At 31.3% G+C, this 21,412-nt stretch overlaps 2 protein-coding genes across 2 annotated transcripts; one reads left to right on the top strand and one right to left on the bottom strand.

Annotated features, from left to right (window-relative positions):
- Positions 1–6,084: 6,084 nt before the first annotated feature.
- On the top strand, positions 6,085–10,078 carry LOC100801823 (probable polygalacturonase). The gene is made up of 6 exons (XM_003519707.5): positions 6,085–6,345; positions 7,253–7,567; positions 8,055–8,175; positions 8,281–8,455; positions 8,541–8,611; positions 8,964–10,078. Exons 1-6 carry the CDS (start codon positions 6,100–6,102, stop codon positions 9,635–9,637), a joined length of 1,602 nt encoding a protein of 533 aa, XP_003519755.2. The 5' UTR covers positions 6,085–6,099; the 3' UTR covers positions 9,638–10,078.
- Positions 10,079–14,393: 4,315 nt separating this feature from the next.
- On the bottom strand, positions 14,394–21,412 carry LOC100801279 (kinesin-like protein KIN-14I). Its single transcript, XM_006574478.4, has 19 exons — positions 20,583–21,412; positions 20,210–20,376; positions 19,973–20,116; positions 19,606–19,842; positions 19,445–19,516; positions 19,042–19,110; positions 18,797–18,868; positions 18,577–18,708; positions 18,403–18,484; positions 18,181–18,276; positions 17,893–18,066; positions 17,704–17,810; positions 17,447–17,625; positions 17,146–17,307; positions 16,794–17,047; positions 16,495–16,658; positions 16,233–16,415; positions 15,380–15,870; positions 14,394–14,832 (listed from the first exon to the last, which is right to left on the bottom strand). Exons 1-19 carry the CDS (start codon positions 20,689–20,691, stop codon positions 14,706–14,708), a joined length of 3,021 nt encoding a protein of 1,006 aa, XP_006574541.2. The 5' UTR covers positions 20,692–21,412; the 3' UTR covers positions 14,394–14,705.

Below are 21,412 nucleotides of genomic sequence, written 5' to 3'. Positions count from 1 at the left end.
AAGATTGAAGTTTTTTTTTTGCACACATTCTAAATATAATGAATGGAAGAAGAAAATATAGAACGCATTTTTCTTGAACGCCCATGCCAACAAACAGATATTCATCTTTATATCAAACACTTGTTATATCCAATTTTAATTTGATACAACTGAGCTGATATTCAGCAAAGAAAAGTTAAGTCCAATGTTATCTGCTATTATTAAACCCAAAAAAAAAAAAAAAAGATTGGATTATACTGCTAGATATATGGGAGAAAATACAGTCACTCGATCTAATTCAGGAAGGTTATGCCTTTCCAATCTGGGATATGCAACCAACCATGCATTCTGTATAATTTATATTATATTATAACATATGAAATTCTGGTTTATTTAGGCCTGAAATATTGGTTAAAGTGGCAGCATCATCACGCACATGAATAGGTATGCAATGAGTTGGTTAAATGCAAAATCCTTGGATTCTTTATCTCTCCAGAAGGATGGGGCCCTGACATTGCTGCAAAGTATAACCAAATAAGACTCTGGCAATAACGACGACACCTTTAAAAGAGTATATGACAAAAAAAACCACATTATCAAATTCATAGCCAAAATAGAAAATACGTTTAATTTAAATGAAGTGTAGTGCCAAATTTAAAACGGTGCACATGTCATGTGGTGTCACTGGTGTGGAGTTTCTCACCGCAGCCAGCTATACACTGCACCTAGCACTCTCATATACACTTACGTGTGCTATTCATTCAACTTTGTTGTTCTGCCAATTTATCATCACCCAACCACTTATCACTATCAGCAGCCATTTATCATGCGAACTTTGCTTATTTCTCTTCTCTCCATTTTTGTCTCTTTGTTTTGGCTTCTGGGATCACAAATCACTATTCATTCTACTAAATTTAAATCAAGGTCTGATCGTCAGAATTTTGCATCAGCTCAGTTCAAAATCTAGTAAAGTGGATATTTTTTTTAAAAACTTTACCATAAAATCATTTTTTTCTATGATCGATCATCCATAAATGTTAAATTTGTTAATTTTATTAAAAATATGAGTTGGAAGATTTGAATAAGGGATCTCTTTTTCCTTCTTTTTTTCTTTACTTTTTTTTTAACTTTCACTAAATCAACCTAAAATCTCATGATGGGTCAACTGTACAACTATGGCCAGGCAACACTTAGAAGAAGGAAAACAGAACAAATTGTTTTGTTTTTAGTATTTTTCATGAATGAGTAGGGAAAGGGTATAATTTCACAAGGGGACCTGATATGGCCTAGGACATAACATTTACCTTCACGTAATATATAAGTTTGAATTCGTATTCTTAAAATGGGTTACTGTCATAATATATAATTTTTGTCCCAGTCACATCTTTTATTTTATAAAATATATATATGTACTGAACTCAAGTTAAATAATCAATACTTTTTTAGATAATTACTTTAGTCAAAAGATATTATTACATCTTCATTTTTTAAAATAAGATTCAAATTTCATTATATAATTAATGTTGATTATAATAAATATTTATAAGTTATCATTAGTTTAAGTCACTTCATATGAATTAGCCCATGTCTTGTAATTTCTCCTGTTTTGTTCTCTTCCCACTTTACCAAAATATGAATTAAATTGATTTTTAATATTGTTCAAATTTACAAATTCATATTTTGTATTTTAATTTATAATTTTGATAATTAATTAATAGAGTAATCTTACATTAATTAACTTAATAACCTTCTTCAAATATATTTAAGTGATTTATTTATATTTTACCTTGCAACTACTTATCTTACAAGTTAGTTGTTACAATTTTAAATTTTGTATGGAGTCCAGAAAAAGGATAGGTTTCATTTTAATAAAAAGAAAATCATAAGATGGGTTTCAATTTGATGTAAAGGTTGAGTATTAAAAAATTAGACCTTTAAAAAAAAGTATTAAAAAATTAGATGGACTCAATAAGAATGGGTTTGGTGGGACACGTCAATGAAATCCCCCATGTTCTGATCTGGCAAGCCAAGTAAGGCCAGCCTAGCATTTTCGACACATTATTGTTGTGGGTCCCAGTTTTACATTCTCTTGTAATAATTGTAAAATAATGCAGTGAACAGATTATAAAATTTAAGCAATGTAATAAATACGTAATAATTAAAAATTAGTATCTAATAATCCCCACATACAAAATAAAAATTCATTTAAATACTAGCAATAATGCTATTTTCAATCTAGAGTTTTTCTTTTCCAACTTCTCAGTGCTATTAATATTTAATAGGTGTTTTTTTCGAGTTTTATTTCTTACCGTAAATATATATTTAAAAAAGTTAACGCAATGTCAAAAAAATAAAATTATTCGTTATGCGGGCAATAAATATTTTTTTAAGTTATTACAAGGTAGATAAAAAAAATCATCCAAGAAATGGTAATTTCGTAATTTTGCTTTTAATACCATGTTTGACTAAGTAATGAGAAGCTTATTTTATATTTAGTAAAATTAATTTTTAAAGCATTGATGTGAAGGAGTGGATGCTAAAAAAGATTAATTCGTGATTGGAAGTTATATTTTAAATATGAATAAATTTAAGTTTATTGATTATAATAAATTAGAATAATCTAAAGAATTGATAAAATGATATAAGAATATGTTGTGTTTATATAAATAGAAAAAATTTATTTAATAGAATAAGTTGTGTTTGATTTTTATCATGTATAAAATTCTCTTGATCACTTACTTCGAGTGAGATTAACCTTTAACTTAATAGGTTGGGGAACACTCGTACTCTCCTAACTAGGAACAAAAAATTATAATAAATTAAAATTTACTATTTTATAATGTAAATGTAAGTTGAGAATAATTTTTGAAAAGGTAAAGGTAGCAAATCTTGGGAAGGATTGCTTAAGGACATATCTCATAGTAGTTGTGAATTTTTTATTATTGTCGGTGACAAAATTGTTAATATCATTATCATCACTATCACTATCATTATCATTATTATCATTGACATTGTCATCATCATTATTGTCACTACCAATATATCATAAAAGAACATTGTTAAAATAATTTTAATACGACTCAACTTTTAAAATTAGTTTATTCTAAAACTAAAAATTAGAGTAAAACTTAAAACTAACTAAATTTTAAATTTTGATTTTTAAAAAATTCTTGAAACTAAAACTTTATTGTTGTTTTTAAAAATTTTAACACTTACAACTAAAAATCATAGCAAAACATGTCCTTGTGTTTTTTATTTTTTGTTTTCTTTTTTTATTATAAACTTTTCACGTTGTCCTGATAAAAAAATGTCACGTTGTTTTTAATATATTTGTTGTTTTTAAAAAATTGTGCAAGAAACATTAAAAGTAATTTTTTTTTGTTTTTTTGTTTCATGTACAAATTTTTAAAAACATAAAACAAATTAAAAATAAGGTGCCAAATTTATAATTATAAAGTAAAAACAAAAGATGAAAACATGAGATAGAATCTCCTTCATTTCTTCCAAATTGAATGACATCTCACATTTTTTTTACGCAAATAAACACTACTAAGTTGTTTTATGAATCTAAATTTAATTTTAGTAACTATGAATAAATGAATGTTTAACATTGTTATAGTGTATGGTTGGATCAAAATATTGAGAATTCAAAAGTAGTTTTATTCCAAAACAATAAATTTTTTCTTCTCATTTTATATATTAGAACACATAATTTTACATTGAAATTCGTAAAATACTTCTATGACTTTAAACCAAACATAGCTATACTAGGAACAATTCAATTTCAAATATTATTTCTATAAATCGTTGCCCCATAAAGAGCTTAAATCTTGTTTGTCTGTACGCATCTATCATACCAAAACTTCATGTTTATTTTTTCCTCTAGTATAGAAAAAAACTTCATGTTTATTTTGACTAATTATAATTTAACCATATAGGCTTGTACTATTTTTCATATTTTTTGAGGTGCTACTGTTTATAGGCCAATGATGAATTGAAAACTACAAATCAACTTTCATATTTAGCTATGTTTTTGCCAATTATATATGCCTTTTAGTCAACAATTGCGTGATTTGGAAGCTCATTGAACTTGCACGTTTTCCTTGACATTAGCTTCTAGGTTTGAATATTAGATGGATAAAATGAAGTTCTCCTGAACTTTCTCTAATTTAATGACATCAACGATTTCAAATGGATGTAACTCTGAGGAATTGTATAATTTTTTTAGCTTTTGGATTTGATGGATTTTAAATCCAACAATTGCAACACGTTACATATATATAAAAAAACACAATTGGAACACGAGTATTTTACTCGATTTGCTTAGTATTTCTTCTAAATGTTGTAATGTATTATATATTATTGGTATAGTTTTTATGACACTTGTATTTCATAATTTGTGTATCAGTAAGAATTAAGTAAGAATACTCGATTTGATTTAGTTATTTATCACAAAGTCACCGAATCTAATTTATAAAATATATGCGGTTTGATTTGATTTTTAGTTAAAATAAAATTTAAACCAATATTTTACGGTTTGATTTAATATGGTTCTTACTAAAATATTATTTTATTAAAATTTATTTACTTTTTTTTCACCTTTTAAATTAAAATACATTTAAAAATTATTAATAATAATAAAAAATTTACAAAATTTTCATTTATTTTAAACTAAACATATCTTAAAAAAATTCATCTAAAAATAATAATATACATTGTAAACCTTCATATACATAACACTATGAAACATTATTAACTAAAATGATATACACATAAAGCATATTTTAATAAAATAATATGTTATGATTTTATTGCGTTTCAAAAACAAAAACTCCAAACTAAACTTAACGGATTGATTTGAGAAAAAAAATTCAAACAAATAAAAAAAATCAGTTAGATCAATTTTCAACTTTTATTTTAAATCAGTTTATGAACATTTCTATCAAAAAATTTATAACAAGTCACACATCATATTTAATTAACTAAAATATACCTCCTAGATTGTTTGACAATTTTTGTACTCCACAATGACATTTTGGTATTTTTTTACAAGTCATAAACATTATATTTAGATTTAGGATCGTGTTTATGACTTTTGTAAAAAAAATGATAGTGTTTATGATTCATTCCATTTTAGTAATTTGGCTTGCGCTTCGAAGTTACTTTTAATTAGTTCAGATTTTTAAAAAAATAGATTGTTGTATTTTGGATACAGATTTAGGTTATATTTTTTATCGTCTTTTTATTGAATGTCTTATATTTTTTTTAAAAAAATATATTTTAAATAATTATGTATTAATAATACAACTTCTTAAGTTAATAAATACTATTTTAATATTTTGTATAACATAATATTATGTTTATATTGATATTATCTATATTGACTTATATAATAAAATATATCTTAATTATAATTGTATAATATATTTATTTTTAATTGTACATTTTTTCCACTATTTTTTATTATTTTGAAAATTTTATATAATTTAATAAAAAAATATATAAAATTTATAAATTTGTATAATAAAAACAACATATTTAATTAATAAATTTATCATATATTTTATATATAATAAATATAATATACACTTAGAAGATCAAAAGTGTAATCAATGAATACAATAAATATAATATATTTTTTATATACAAACCAAATATGCTAAATGGGTTAATGGGAAGGATGTGGTTAAGGATTAAAAGTAACATTTCTAAAATATCATATAAGAGCAATGATTGAGGGAAGGAGAAGAACTGATCAAACCTGTCACTTGTTCACATAGTCACATTTCACTTAAGTGCAATACGTAACTAATTAGTTTACATATTTAACAAAATCAATGGGCACACTATATATTTTTTTTTCCTTAAAATTCATTACTCATAAGCACATTGACCATGAATAATGTCCATTTGGTAGCCTTTGGTGGATAGAGCCAATTTTATTTTTTTTGTCGGCAAGAGGGAATCATAAATTAATATTTTCTTGATAATCAAAGGACTAATGGGAAATTAAACACCCGGAATTATTGTTTGATATTAATTAATTAATTAATTAAATAACATTTTTATAATCCAGTGTCCTTGTTTTTTGTATGCGTGGAAATTTACATAATAAGGAAAATGAAGTGCGGAGCTGGCATTTTCCTTTATAGCCGTCGCTTTCTACTACCTCCCCCCGTTTGTTTTTATTGTTTCCAGTACTTGCTTGGCATTATATACGAAATAGCTCTTGCTCTCTTCCTCTTGTGCTGTCCTTATGTTCTTCTTCTAGTTCTTCTACCCTCTTCTTCACTCTTGTTCCATCACTGCTTTCAGAGCTTCCTATTTCTCTTTGAAGAAGAGGGGCACAGACCCATGAAGAGGCTCGTAAGTACGTTTTCAACAAATTACTAAGAGAAAAAAAAATGTTTTTTTTTCGCCGTGGGGTTATTTTGTTTTGAATTATGTTGCAACCCGTAAAACAAAAAGTTTTTTTTTTTAATTTTTATTTTGATTTTTACCTCAACACCCACAATTGATCTCGGTGTTTGTCCTAGATTTTGTAGTGACTTTCAAGGTTAAATTTTATTATAATGTCTGGGTTTTAATCGTGAATTACGTCAACCCCTTGTTGTCAAGATCAATTCTCCTATTGAAAAGGATTTTTGCCGAAACGAATTTAGTGAATATATAGGTTGGTGATTGATTACGCCGTGGCAGGTTCGTTGTGGCATTGTTTTCATGTCTCTGAAAAAATGGGTCTAGAGATCTTTTCGGTCAATGTTTATGGTTCTAGCTGGAAATTTTCTATTAATGCTCTGCTAGTTTCAATTACATGTTCAGTTTCTAATTATCGTATTTATACCTATGTATTCACTTTTCAATTTTCTTGGAACGTTTTTAAGAATTATATCCAAATTTAATTAGTTTGCTTTAAGTATAGGTTGTTAATTGTTAGGGTGTTTCACAAATACCCCTTGTTTATTACCTTTTGAAAATATGAAGTGTTCGCGCCTTTAATATCAAATTGCATCTTTTGTCCGTTTGCTTCTGTAATCAATACTATCTAGCAGTACTTGGTTCTCTGGGCGAAAGCCAACATCTCTTCAAGAGGAAGCTGAAATGGAATATTTATTTTGTTCTTCAAGCTGTTATTTTATTTTTTTGAAGTTTTGATGACTTTAATTTCATTATATCTTATGTTTTGATCTCCACATTGCCCTCTCTGCAGTTCTTACCCAATTAGCAATGTCGGTGTGCTTTAAATTTTCTCCTTTTCTTTTTTCCTTTCTAGGTAACTGTGCTTTTACTCATAATATTAAGCACTGCTCTGGAAGGCAATGGAGAAGATGATCATGAACCGTGTAAAGAAAAAGTGTTGGATCCTAGGCCTCACAGCGTGTCAATCTTAGAGTTTGGGGCAGTTGGAGATGGAAAAACACTGAACACAGTTGCATTCCAAAATGCAGTTTTTTATGCCAAGTCATTTGCTGACAAAGGTGGGGCTAAACTATATGTTCCATCTGGCAAGTGGCTCACTGGAAGTTTTAACCTTACCAGCCACCTCACTCTCTTTCTTGAAAGAGGCGCAACCATCATCGCATCACAGGTTTCAATCATTAACTTGAATTTTAGCCTCAATTCCAATTACCTTGTCCATTTCATAGACAAAAACTGAAGGTTACCAAATAGATTTGTTTCTTACACTCAACTGAAATTTTCTCACAGGAAATTCAATCAGGGTGGGAAATTCATGTAGTCAGTATTTGGTAGCAATTTATATTTTTAAATCAAATCAATGTTGTACTTGCACTGCAAAATAATTAGGTTCACCTTATTCATATTCTTACCAGTAGAGTGTGTTTAATAACTGTGAAAACCCCGCAGAAGGAGAAGCGGGATAAACTATTTAATGCCAATCTTCTAATCTTTTCTGGTAATCCTGCCTGTCACACTGCTGGAGCATAAAAAATGTACATGAAGTGAATTTTCTGCAATCTGCGGAAGGAAAATGTCAATGAAAAATATTTACTGGAATGCCAATTTTGCTTGCTCTGGAATATTTTACATGTGCCTTTTGTTTTATATAATTTCAGGATTATGCACACTGGACTGCAATGGATCCCCTACCCTCCTATGGTCGAGGTATTGATGTTCCTGTTGGGAGATACCGCAGTTTGATTTATGGACAGAACTTAAGTGATGTGGTGATTACAGGCAGGGATTTTCTTCCATTACAATATTTGTTTTTAGGATTTCTCTGATAGGATGAACATTGCTGTGCTACCATACTCAAATTGATGTATTTAATAAATGCAACAGGTGATAATGGAATTATTGATGGGCAGGGTTCTGTTTGGTGGGACCTAATCAGTACTCATTCCTTAAATTATAGCCGACCACATATTATAGAACTTGTTGGTTCTGATAATATCATAATCTCAAATTTGACATTTTTAAACTCTCCTGCTTGGAGCATCCATCCCGTATATTGCAGGTACAAGTGGTTCATGTTTGTGTCACTGACTTCTTAAATGGAACTGTTCTGTTTTATAAGTATCTTCTTTACACAATGTATGCAGTAACATTCAAATCCAGAAGATAACAGTTCAGGCACCAACCAAGTTCCCTTACACAAGCGGTATAGTTCCAGGTAAATTGAGAAATTATTACTTGTGACTTTTCAGAGCAGTGATGCAGTACATAACCCTCACACATTTGAATCATGAACTTTTTAGTTGTCTAAATCTTTTATTTAGTTAGCAGTAAGAGTTCTCAATATGATTGAAGAAAGGGTATTGTTCCCAGTTCTCATATTTGGTGTATTCCCTTTCACAGGTTTTTTTATTTTGTTTATGCAATTCTGAAAAATGTTCCTCTATTTGTATTCAACATGTGGTTTAGTCAGGCAGTGATGGTTTCATGTATCTTGCTTTTCTTGGAGCCTGTTCTGTGAACTATTTTTTGTAGGCATTATGAATCTCATTAGTATTTGCTACTTGCAGATTCTTCTGAGCATGTTTGCATTGACAACTGCAATATTAGCACTGGTCATGATGCAATTGTGCTGAAGAGTGGTTGGGATGAATATGGAGTTGCCTATGGCAAACCAACCTCAAACGTCCACATCAGGGGTGTTTATCTACAATCGTCATCTGGTGCTGGCCTAGCGTTTGGAAGTGAGATGTCTGGAGGCATATCTGATATAATTGCAGAGCAGCTCCATATTACCAACTCAACTTTTGGCATTGAACTGAAGACAACTAGGGGTAGAGGTGGCTACATGAAAAACATTTTCATTTCTGACGCAAAATTGGAAAATATTTACTTGGGTATCAGCATGACGGGAAGTTCTGGCTCCCATCCAGATGACAAGTATGATCCTAATGCAGTTCCGGATGTTGGTAATGTTACTTTTGAGAATGTGATTGGTGCAAATATTGCTATTGCTGGGAATTTTTCAGGAATAGTTGATTCGCCTTTCACTCCTATCTGTCTTTCAAACGTGACTTTTTCTACCAGTTCCGAGTCATCTCCTTCATGGTTTTGTTCTAACGTAATGGGAATCTCCAAGGAGGTGTTTCCTGAGCCATGTCCTGATCTGCAGAACACGTATTCAAACTTTTCCTCTTGCTTTTCTTCCCTACATCCGTCATCTAGTTTTGTCTCAAGCGCATGAGATAGCCATCTCTAAGGATCTAGTCATTCCTTTGATTCAACCTGTACATGAGACACAAAATTCATATTCCATCAGGAACTTCATTACAATTTTCCAATAAAAGGAAATTCTTGATGTAAAGATGTTCTTTCTCTTCAACATTTCAATGAACCTTCCTCTTGTCTGTGCATGAAAAGTCCGTCTCTGAATAGTATATTTTATGTACAGCCTCAATTTGTTCATTCATGTACTAGAAAATTTTGATGTTGGTGTACAGCCCAAGATATTATTTTCCACTTACCATGTATAATATGGAGTGCTACATTGATTTGTTGTCCATGGCTGGGCATTGTGAGGGTGTGTGGTGTGCTGGTCTTGACAAAACTACGGTTTTCTTTGCATAGTTATCTTTATGTTAGACCACTGGATTAATCTAGAGTATCTTTGTTTTTTGTTTCTTAACATTGCATTTTTTTTTGGATTGATAAAATTTAGAGGAAGGGGATGGTGCCCTAATACAAGATAGGGAAAGCCTTTGGGCTTATAGGGTTTGAATCGTTTTGTTGTCATAAATGACAAGTGCTACCAATCCTTAACTAATTAAGGTAGGAATCATGGGAGTGCTGCATGCTCTAAGGTTTAAAGATTCTTGTCCCAATGTCGGGTTAGTGCTTTTGATTCATCTCAAGCATTTTGTAATTGCTAGACAGAGCTACATGGTGAGAGTGGCACGGCTATTTCCTTGTCACCACTAATTTCATCAATGGTAGTTCATTGTACCACTTTCACCCATCTTGGGAACCTATAACAACTCATGGCAACTTTCTTATGGAAGTAGCACTAAACTCGCATCTGACATGCAAAACATGGTGATCATTATCATCAAATCTACGGGTGACACGTTACATCAATTAGTGTGATGGTACCTGGATCATACAAACAACTTTTAACTTGTAAGGAATCTCATGCTTTGATTTGACATTCTTAATCTATATCATAGTGATGCAACTATGACGGGTGGCCAACCCTTTAAGGAGAATCTAAGCAAAGTTGGTCTATTCTGAGAATCTTTTAAAGATGGTTTGATCCAATCTTTTTTTTTCTATAAAAAAATAATGCACAAGGGAGAAAGATAAAATAAATTAAAAGTGATAAAATAAAAATTGCCTTCCACTTTGTCTGCAACCCAACCTCTTGACATTTTTTGTTCCCACCTTTTTGGATCGGGCAGGACGTGGTCGGGCATCCAATTTCTCAAAGATTTTTGCTAAAAGAAACCAAAGACACCTCTAATGGAAGAGGGAAAAAATTGAAAAGATAAAGTCTCGCAGAATTGGTTATTAAAGTAATCCTGATGAATAAAATCAAGGTAATGTAAGAGTAATTTTTCCTTGACTAAATTGAGATTTTTTTTTGTCATTTTATTTTATTTTCCATCATGTTATTTATGATCCTTCCATTAGTCTCAATAATAATAAATAGTAGTTCCCACATAAAAAAAATCTATCAGACTATTACCATCGTTCTTCTGACCAATTAAAATCAGTTTTCTAATTTGTACCAATTTTTTTTTATCCGTAAGAACTATACTAACAAATTTTACAGTACCAATTTGTTTCATTATTCTTATCGAAACCTTGTGATTCCTTCTAATTAGGCAGAAAAATTATATTGTAGGTGGATACGTAAGAGCATCTGCAACCCAACACATACCTTTGGGTGCTTAAATGGATCTAATTTGTATACATTAATCAATCATCTTTACTCTTTTCAACTTAAGTACCTCGTAAGCACCCAATTTCTCCAATCCAACCGTTCTCTATAGGTTCTTAAATGGGTTCCAAAAAAATCTCACATCCTTACATTTCATCAATGATTTATTTATTATGTTAGAGCTTTCTGTGTTCAAGCACTGTAAACCCTAATTTCTTTTTCATTTCTTTTATTTCCATAGTCACTATCCACTTATCTTTTCCGTTCTCCTCTTCTTATTGCCATTAATATCTCATTTTGACCTTTTTCTTTTAGATTTTGTTCAATAACATTTTTTGTATTTTCTCTATTAATTGTGTTTCGAAAATATGTGTTTTTTTTACGCGGGTCTTAATCCCTATTTCGAAAATATTTATTTTCTCTATTAATTGTGTTCAATCTATATGAATCTCACCAACAAAAAATAGTATTTTGCTAATATTTCTCTCTCTGGTTCAAATGTTAGTCAATAGTCCCTTACTAAGCCATTTATTCTATATAATTTTTTTTACCAACAAGAAGCACTCTTTCTTTTTGTTTTTACATCTTATTCAAGTGTCATTGATATTTGGGGGTGAACCTAAGATAATCTATTGCATACTAAAATTCTACAGTTTTTTTTTTCTATTTGATACTTTGTCATCATAGGTTTCTCAAAAACACCTGCCTTTGAGAAATTGTATTTGGAGACTATGAGAACATTAAAATGTTTTCCTGTTTTTGTGCTATTTTATTGTTGTCCTTTTCATTTGTCCTTCAATTTGAAGGAAAATTACCATTTACTTATTATTATGTATTTGTGCAATTTTTTTATACCTATTTTTACGTAATTGTCTATCCTAATTTATTTTCCTAATTTGATTATGTTGTGATGACAAATTAAGCATTGTGATTCAAGACCAATAAGAATTTACACAAATGGTAGCAACCTGTATCCCTTAACTAAGTGGTATGAAATAAATTATGTTAAAAAGAAAATATTCATTCTATATACACTCACAGTTCCAATAAAAATTATGTTAAAAAAAAAATATTCATTCTATGTACACTCACAGTTCCAATAAAAATTAATCATTACTTTTGGTGAGGATTATTTTGTACCAATATCATGTTCATATAAAAAAAAATTGTGATACACCAATATTTTAGTATTTATTTTTTATTAGATACAATGAACATTAATATAGCTTTTTTTTTCATAACTAGTTATATACTTATGGTGTATTTGTATACAAAGAACATAACTATTTTCATACAAATATCATGATTATAATTTTTTGTCTTCATAATCAAAGTTATTCTTATTTTGTTTCATATATTATATGCATCTTCTTATATTATAACTCACAGTAATATATAATAAAGGTGTTAGAGTGAGGGATACATACTTACATTCGCATCATTCATTTTATAATTTTCAATCTAGTTCTATTATTATTGATAACTATTTATATGCTCATAGTTTATTTGGATTGTACAAGTTTAATCAGAGCAATTTGACAAGAATTTATTATTATTATTATTATTATTACATTAAAGATAAGATAATTGTGATACGCCATATTCATATATCAATAAACTGTATCCTATAAAGACGAAAAATTGCACCAGAATCTTGTTATTTGTTACAAAGGATATACATGACAGATGACTGAATAAGGATAAGTCATTATTCAAACACCTTTAAAGTTGTGCTTATTATATTGATTGGCAAGGTGGTTCTTAATATATTGGTATTTTTTTTTTATCTCCTGTTGTTATAAATGAACATATTTGATATTATTCTACCTTTTATTAAAAAAAACATTTTATAGAATGATTCCAAACTTTGCAATAATAAAAAACATTTTTCCGCGAATAATTAATTTAGTTGGAAGTTGAAAGCTATATTAATTAAGCATCTACATATATAGTCTAAGTATATGAAACCTCAGTAACTCTAGAGTATTTAAAGCTTAAAAAATATTATATATATGTAATTAGACTTTGTTTTAAATTATTAAAGTTATGTTATTAGACTATGTCCATAAAGGTTTTGACCTTTTCCATGCAAATCATTAGTACCTATGTTTGATCTATACAACACTATAAATGGATTTTGACAAGAATATTTACATAGATTTTTCATTTTAAAATCTTTTCAAAGAAAAAGTGCGTTGTAGTATTTCGTAACCTTTTTATCTACTTAGAAGAAATGTTAAAAAATATTCAAAAAAATATTTACAAAACATAATTTATAATTAAATAAAAATTCAGTCGTTTATAATAATTTTATCTTAAATAAAACATAAATATATTCACAAATTATATAAAATAAGTTTAATATTTTAACACTACCTCATAAAATTAAATAATATTAGTAAAATTTCTGGTGTATCACTAGGATAAAAATAATGTTACTAGTAGTGTATATAATGCAAAAGAAAATCACAACTGGAAAAATTAAATTACACAAGAAAATTAGATTATTTTAATAATTAATTATATGTATAGTTGATTATAATTATAATTAAATTTTCTTTTGGATAAATTTGCTGAAAAGTAATTTGAATTTAAAAAAAAATTGGCAGCACGTTAGGATCCATACTCTAAATTCTAACATTTATCCCCTAGGACCCCTACCTTAACATTATGCAGATGTTACACATATAATTAATTATTTAATTTAATTTATTATTATTTTTATTATCTAATTTATTATTTTATTGAAATAAGTTAGTCTAAAGGCATTTTGATTGGCTTGAAATTAATCATTTTAATTAAATAAATTTTCAAAAAAGATTGATTAAACTAATTGAAATAATATGATTGCATTATTGAATGACGACATTATTTTTTAAATAGTTAATGTATATTAATTAAATTCATGTTTCATTTACATTATTGCTTGACACTCAGACACTCCACCATACATCAAACAAGAAAAGGAAAGAAATAAGGGAAAATTCAAAAGACACTACAGCTTTTGCTTCTACGAGAAAAGGGGCAACGGGCAACCAATAGATCAAGACATAGGAAAATAGACTTTACAAATCAAACCATTGTTGCAATTTTGATCGTTTCAGTGGTTTTGAAATTTTTACATCACCTAAAAGCTACAGTGTAAAATGAAAAGAATGTCATGGACCCATGGTACAAGCAACGGGCATTATTGCTCCATTATCTGCGTAAATACAAGTTACAAAACTTACAAGCATAAACCCAAAAAATAAAAAATAAAAAATAAAAAGAAATATTATTGCAAAAGCCCTCCATCTAAAAAATTGAAAAAAAGAAAAAGGGGGAAAGAAATAAAAAATAAAAATAGAAATCACCCTTTTAACGTTTCAAAACAAGTTTACTTTCTACTCCCAGTTTTACGTTTCATGTCAACTGGAGCTGGATGTCTTGCTGTTCGATGTGAGACACTGTTTGATTGTTTCCTTGAAGGTGAAGGACCAAGAGAAGAATGAACATTATTCTTGCTGCAAAAATTGCAAAAAGATTAATATCAAAGAGAAAAAAAAAGAAGAAGAAAGAAACAAAACTGTATGAAGTTGTGAGCATGCATGTTTCTTTTCTTTCATCTTAATTTTTGAAAAATACTTGTTTCCCCCCTAAAAAAAATACTCTAAAAATATTATAGAAAAAAATGACTCTTCGAAGTAAACCTAGCATGTTTGAGTGAGTCTTATCAAAATTGATTTTGAATGAAATTGATGTGATTTATATTTAGATATTTGTATTCTAAAAGCAAGTTAGTAATAAAATTCATTTTAAAAAACATAATCCAATGCAAAAGTTACTTTATGTTGCTTGAAGTCAAATTAATTCTAAATTAAGAATTAATTTTTCAACGCAAAATCAATGTGAACATTTATCTAAAATTACATTAGCTGGCATTTTAACATTATTCTGGGTAATCTAATGTGGAATTCAAACACGCACCTTTGTTGCTTTTGAATGCAAACAAAACCAAACATGCATGCACAGAAAAAGAAGCATTCTGAAAGAAGACCCTTTTTGCATTACCTCAATACTGGGCTATTTGTGGGCTTTGAGACAGGTCTCCTAGCCTTTGATCCGTTGCCATTGGCTATGCTGGTAAGTTTGGAATGATTAAATTGCCAAAGCAAGTCAGGTTCCGAGGAATCAGTGGTTGTATCATCAAGATCATCCATGTCATCTGAACCAGCAACGTTAAACTGGTTGTTGCCTCCCATGAACATGTTGTAGGATCGTTCTGAGAACATTTTGGAAGAACCTTGGAGATATTTTTGATAAAAGACATCGGATAAGTTCCCACTGTCTGCTTCCCAACACCCTAAGATGTTCTCAGTTTTATTAGCATCTTGCTTGTTTACCATGACTTTATCTACCCACTCTCCTGAGCCAGTTTCTCTGTCATCATCCCCATAGAGTTGTCTAGGATTATTCACCGGGGGCCAGGGCGGTGAATTCGTTGACATCTCATCAAAATCATAGCTCTGAGTTTTTTGTCTCAATGTGGTACTACTGTGAAGCTGCAAGATCATGGTTAAAAATTAAAAATCCACCAGAGTTCAACAAGCAATAGGTAAACTGGTTGTTCACATTTATGCAACTGCTAGGGCTATTTCTATTAATAAACATGAATTTGCTCCTAAACCATATAAGAAGCTGTGTACTTGTTACTTAAAACTCTCATTTGAGGATCTCATTGTATATATTTGTATTATTAACATACATGATTTTGTTCCAAAGTCATATCAGGACTCGCGTTGTAAAATTTCTAAAAATTAAGGGGATTACTATTTTCCTATACATCAAAGCACTTTGTAAACTTGAGGAATTTTTTTTTTTTTTATCAAAAACAGAAAACAACCCGAAAATGAAATATACATACCTCTATATTGCCTACATCAAGCATTGGTTGCCGGCACCCTGGGCTCACAATATCAGCACCCTGTTGGTTTGCATGATAAGGTGATAGCTCACTAGCCATTGTCCTATATTTTTCAGAGCTGCCTGATAAAGAATGTTCTGATTCACCTTCCTTTCTTGCCAATGCTGCCTTGAGGCAGGCTATCTGAAACACAATTAAAAAATTTAACTTAACTTTCTAAGATTATTACGGAGAGCCCCAGCAGTCAAATTTGAATATCAACCTGTTCTTTGAGCTCTTTGACATCTGCCCCATCCTTGTTCACTCGAGCAGCACCAAGTTCAACTGTGGCAACTCTTTCTGCAAATTTTAAGGTGCTAATTGTTTCTCCAACAGCATCAACCTCTGGACTTATGTGAACAAACATTAGTGTCTTGGCCTGTCCTCCTGAAATAAACGCAACCAACATAATGAGATATATTCAACTTGGAGCGAATTGTGTAACTGACGAATAGAAAAGAATACATCTGTCTGGAATACATGCACAACTACCCTAAAGCAAACTAGCTTCTTAAACCTTACCGAGTGAATCCTGGAGTAACTGTGTGAGTTTGCTATTTCTGTAAGGGACATGTTGGTTTTTCTGAGCAAGGGAAGCAATGACATCACCCAAAGCTGAAAGAGATTTGTTAATGTGCTGTGCTTCTTTCAGCCTATCTCCTGTGGCCTCAGATTTGTCAACTCTCTCACTTCCTGCCAAGTCAACCAAATGCATGCATCCACGTAGAATAGTTCCAGATGTCAAGTCTCTTCCTTGAACATGAACAGTCAAGCAACTGCAAAATTGATAATTTAAGAAGCCAATGGATAATTGTTTCATTAAAAAAAATGTATATAAACAAGAGTGGATCACAGGACAATGAATAGGATATACCTGTGTGATCGACTACTACGATCATTAAGTGCCGTTGCTCCGACTGCACGATTCCTTTGGCCCAGGTTCATTAGTTCAATAACATCTTTTGTTGATGAAACTGGGACTAGGCATGCATCTGGTACGCTGAGCCCTCTCTGAGAATTACTACGAATTTCTAATGTATAAATGGTTAAGGGCAAGCATTATCAGTAAAAGTTGTTTTCATCTTTAGTTTAACTGACTAATATTAGAAAATAATCAAAGTAGAAGTCAATTATATATGTATTCTATAATTTTAAGGTAACAGCTAAAAGGATATCTTTTGTTTGATCCATCAGTAACCAATAGATCTCTGACTTGCTCATTATAAATCTCAATCATTTGAACAGACACGTCATAGCAAAAAGTGTCTCTTCTTTGATCTGCTGTAAGAAACAAATCACTTAGAGCCCTGTAATTTACACCTCTGCTTTTCTCGGTGATCTCTTTTGGTCCAGTCTGCATGTAAGAAACATTGATTAGAAGAGTGCCATTAAAATTTTAAGGTTTTTTAGGTGACAATTAAGTGTAACTTACCATAGTGTGAGTTTTTCCTGATCCTGTTTGGCCATAAGCAAATATGCAAACATTGAAACCATCAAGAACAGACCTAATGAGTGGCTGCATATCAGAGAAGACCTCCGCTGAACACAAGAGAAGAAAATTTTTTATATTTGCTAAATTATGGTGATCTTGGAGATAGCTGAAACTGAAAACCAAACCAACCTTGGGATGCTGATGGTCCAAAGACTTTGTTGAAGTTAAAGGATCTGTGACCTTTCCCGTTCTTTGAAGGAATATTAATTGTGATAGTTCCATCTTCTATATTATTCACTGTGCTTGAATAATTTGCTTGTGCAGATAAGAAGGGTCTTACTCGACAATACACCCTTATACTTCCTGATCAAACAAAATTAGCCATCTTAATTTTATTTTGGAACAAAATCTTTACAAAGGTGTGAATGAGATATAACTCATAATAAGCTTATAGCAGGCAGCCAATCAGCAATTTACCCTTAAGATCCTGAACTTGATTGTATAGTTTGCGATTTTCTTCAAGAACTCTATTATATCCAGAAGCAGCATGAGCTAAGCCATGAACATGCCTGCCTATAAAGAAGAATGGAAAATCAAATGAGATGCAGCACCTCATCCACCAATGATAATGCAAATTAGAATGGAATGAAACAATATAGCTAAGAACTTAAAATAAATTAATCATAAGCAAAATATTACCTAGATTGGAGAACTCCTCATGAAACTTCATTTGCAGGAACTGCATACCAGCTTTGGTGGTGTGAATTGTATGCTTTAGTTCCTATAAAAACACAAGGTAATATTTTACTAATTACTAATAAATAAAAAATTTGCACATTTAAAAAGATTAATATTATCTTAGTTGTTCCCTACTTGAATATCTCTTTGCTGTTGATCAAAGAGCATTTGCTTCTTCAGAAGTTGTCTTTTCGATTCCTCATCATCGACAAAGTTTTTATGGAGCAATCTTTCTTTCTTTGTTACCATAGGAATCTTGTTATCCATCTAGTGAATCAAAAACTAGATAAGTATTAGAATTTTCAAGTTTCATGAAGGTCATGGAATATGTTAAGCTTGAGGCCAGTACTATTACCTTTTTATCTGCCATAACAAACTTTGATACAGATCCATTGCCTAGCAACACAGCACCTCTTGAAATTTTTGTCTGTAAGTTACATGATAAATAAATAACCAAGAACACAGCTTGTCAAAACAATCAACTATAGCAAGAACAAGTTTTTCTTTCCTATGAATGGAGTGATATAAAGCACAACAACTTACCCACCATCACCTAAAAACTTACGACATTATACATTACTAAGGAGAAAAGTATTGTACCTGTTCACCCTGGCTGGCAATGCGATGCTCAAACTCCTCTACGACCTTATTCAAGACTGATTCAACTAACTGTTCCAAGCAGAAGAACCATGTAACTTAAAGCAAGTAATCTCAAAAGCCCTCTAGCATTGCAAATGACAAGATTGAAATGCAGCGGTGCAAGACTAGTGCAGTAGTTATTTTTACTGTCAATTCTGCATTTAGGAAGCTTTATTTTTATAACATTTATGATCCAGAAAGCAAAAGGGAAGAAGCCCTTAACAATGATTATAAATACCCATACAATTATTAAATGCATTATAATGTAGTAGATGCTCAAGGCTTACAACATAACAGACTTATACTCCATTTGTCTAAATAAATAAAATTATTTTGTGAAACACAGAACAATATAGCCCCTCACCAATGGAACTTCTTCAGGCTTCTTATCTAATAGTACTGCACGAACAAGCATACTCAAAGAGTGAGACCCAGACTGCAAGAGAAAAAAATGCATTAGTTATCTTTCTGTTCAACTTGACAAATCCAGAGAACAGAAAAATGCCAAAGATAAAGCTTACCAACCATTTTATTAGACTCGACATCAGAGGTAAGAGCAGTCATGGATTTTTCATTGATGGACGAGTTCCTTGACAGGGAATTAGTAAATGGCTCAGAGTTTTTTCTCACAAAAGATTTTGAAGAGACAGTGGGTTTGATAGTTCCTCCAAATTTCCACACACCATTACCCCCAGTCTGTTTCCATTCACTATAGGACTTAAGAGCTAAGACGCTGTTCACAATCCTGGCTGATTTTCCTCCCTAAAACACAAACCAATAATTTAGCAGAAAACCAACACAAAATATTATTAAACTTCCAAAGTACACAATGTTGCTAAGTGCCAAGGGATTATATGGTGTTGTGTTGTGTCATTAACATTTCAATTCATACTTGTTCCAGATCAGATGCCTCAAAGGTAGGAACTCCAATTTCCTGCACAGCCAGCAGAAAGTTCCTCACATTTTCAAAATACTGAAATGCGGATAAGGGTGCTCCATCGGGGACTAGTGCAGAATCAATAGGACTCTCCACAACCTTTAAGAACAATACAGAGTTTATAGACAACAACATTAGCTTATAGACAACAACATTAAAACTGAGAGTACATCAAATTAAGACCATGCTCACCCTGGGTACAGCACCAGGTTGAACTTTATTAAGAACATTACAGAGAATGATCCCACTTCTCAAACCAAGCCTAAACTCTTCCTCAGATGGCTCTGCTGGCAAATCTTTAGCTGCAACAACTCCAACCATTTTCCTCAGCCACCCTGCTGCTTCATATCTTCTGAATGCTGCATTTTGAAGACTTTCAATCTCAGGATAACAGTAATACAAAATCCAGATTGCTTTTTCATAAGAAAGTGACATGCATCAAGCCATTAAAATTCAGTAAAAGCAAAAATATCAGAGAGAAAAAGGATTATAATTAAACATCATAGCACCCGGGATTCAAAAACTGAATTTTGACAAAATCCCAGAAAAAATAATGGGAAATTACCAGCTTCTTCTGCTTTTCTAGATTCCAAGTCAAGATCTTTGAGGCGAGTACCGTGTTGTTGAAGCACATCTTCCACCACGGATGCCACTGAGAACGACAATGCCGCCATAACAAAACAACACCACACACCAACCGAACCTTAAGCTGACCTCTCTATCTCCCACCAGAGACAATGTTCAACAATTCAACTCATCAACATTTTCCTCACCAGAGAGCTGGATTCCACAGCACCCAAAAAGAGGAGAAAAAGAAAGAATATTGATGAGGAACAACAGAGAAGAAAAAGAAGAGATAGAACAAAAGTTGAGTCTCTTCTCTCTCTATCTCACTCTCTTTCTGTCTCTCTGATTTTAACACTTGATGATGATGGTGTTGAGTGTTGCTGAGGTTTCTTTGTTGTCAATTCAAACACACACACAGGGATTCTCTTCGTTACCTTTTGCTTTTTTCTCTTTCTCTGTACAGATATACAAAGTGGTACTAAAACAACGTAAATTACTTCTCCCTCTCTCTCTCTCTCTCTCTCTCTCTCTCTCTCTCTCTCTCTCTCTCCCTCTCTCTCTCTCTCTCTCTCTCTCTCTCTCTCCCTCTCTCTCTCTCTCTCCCTCTCTCTCTCTCTCTCTCCCTCTCTCTCTCTCTCCCTCTCTCTCTCTCTCTCTCCCTCTCTCTCCCTCTCTCTCTCTCTCTCTCCCTCTCTCTCTCCCTCTCTCTCTCTCTCCCCCTCTCTCTCTCTCTCTCTCTCTCTCTCTCTCTCTCTCTCTCTCTCTCTCTCTCTCTCTCTCTCTCTCTCTCTCTCTCTCTCTCTCTCTCTCTCTCTCTCTCTCTCTCTC

This window comes from Glycine max, chromosome 2 (genome assembly GCF_000004515.6).
Source record: "Glycine max cultivar Williams 82 chromosome 2, Glycine_max_v4.0, whole genome shotgun sequence".
Taxonomy (NCBI): domain Eukaryota; kingdom Viridiplantae; phylum Streptophyta; class Magnoliopsida; order Fabales; family Fabaceae; genus Glycine; species Glycine max.
This window is presented reverse-complemented; position numbering and strand designations above follow the sequence as displayed.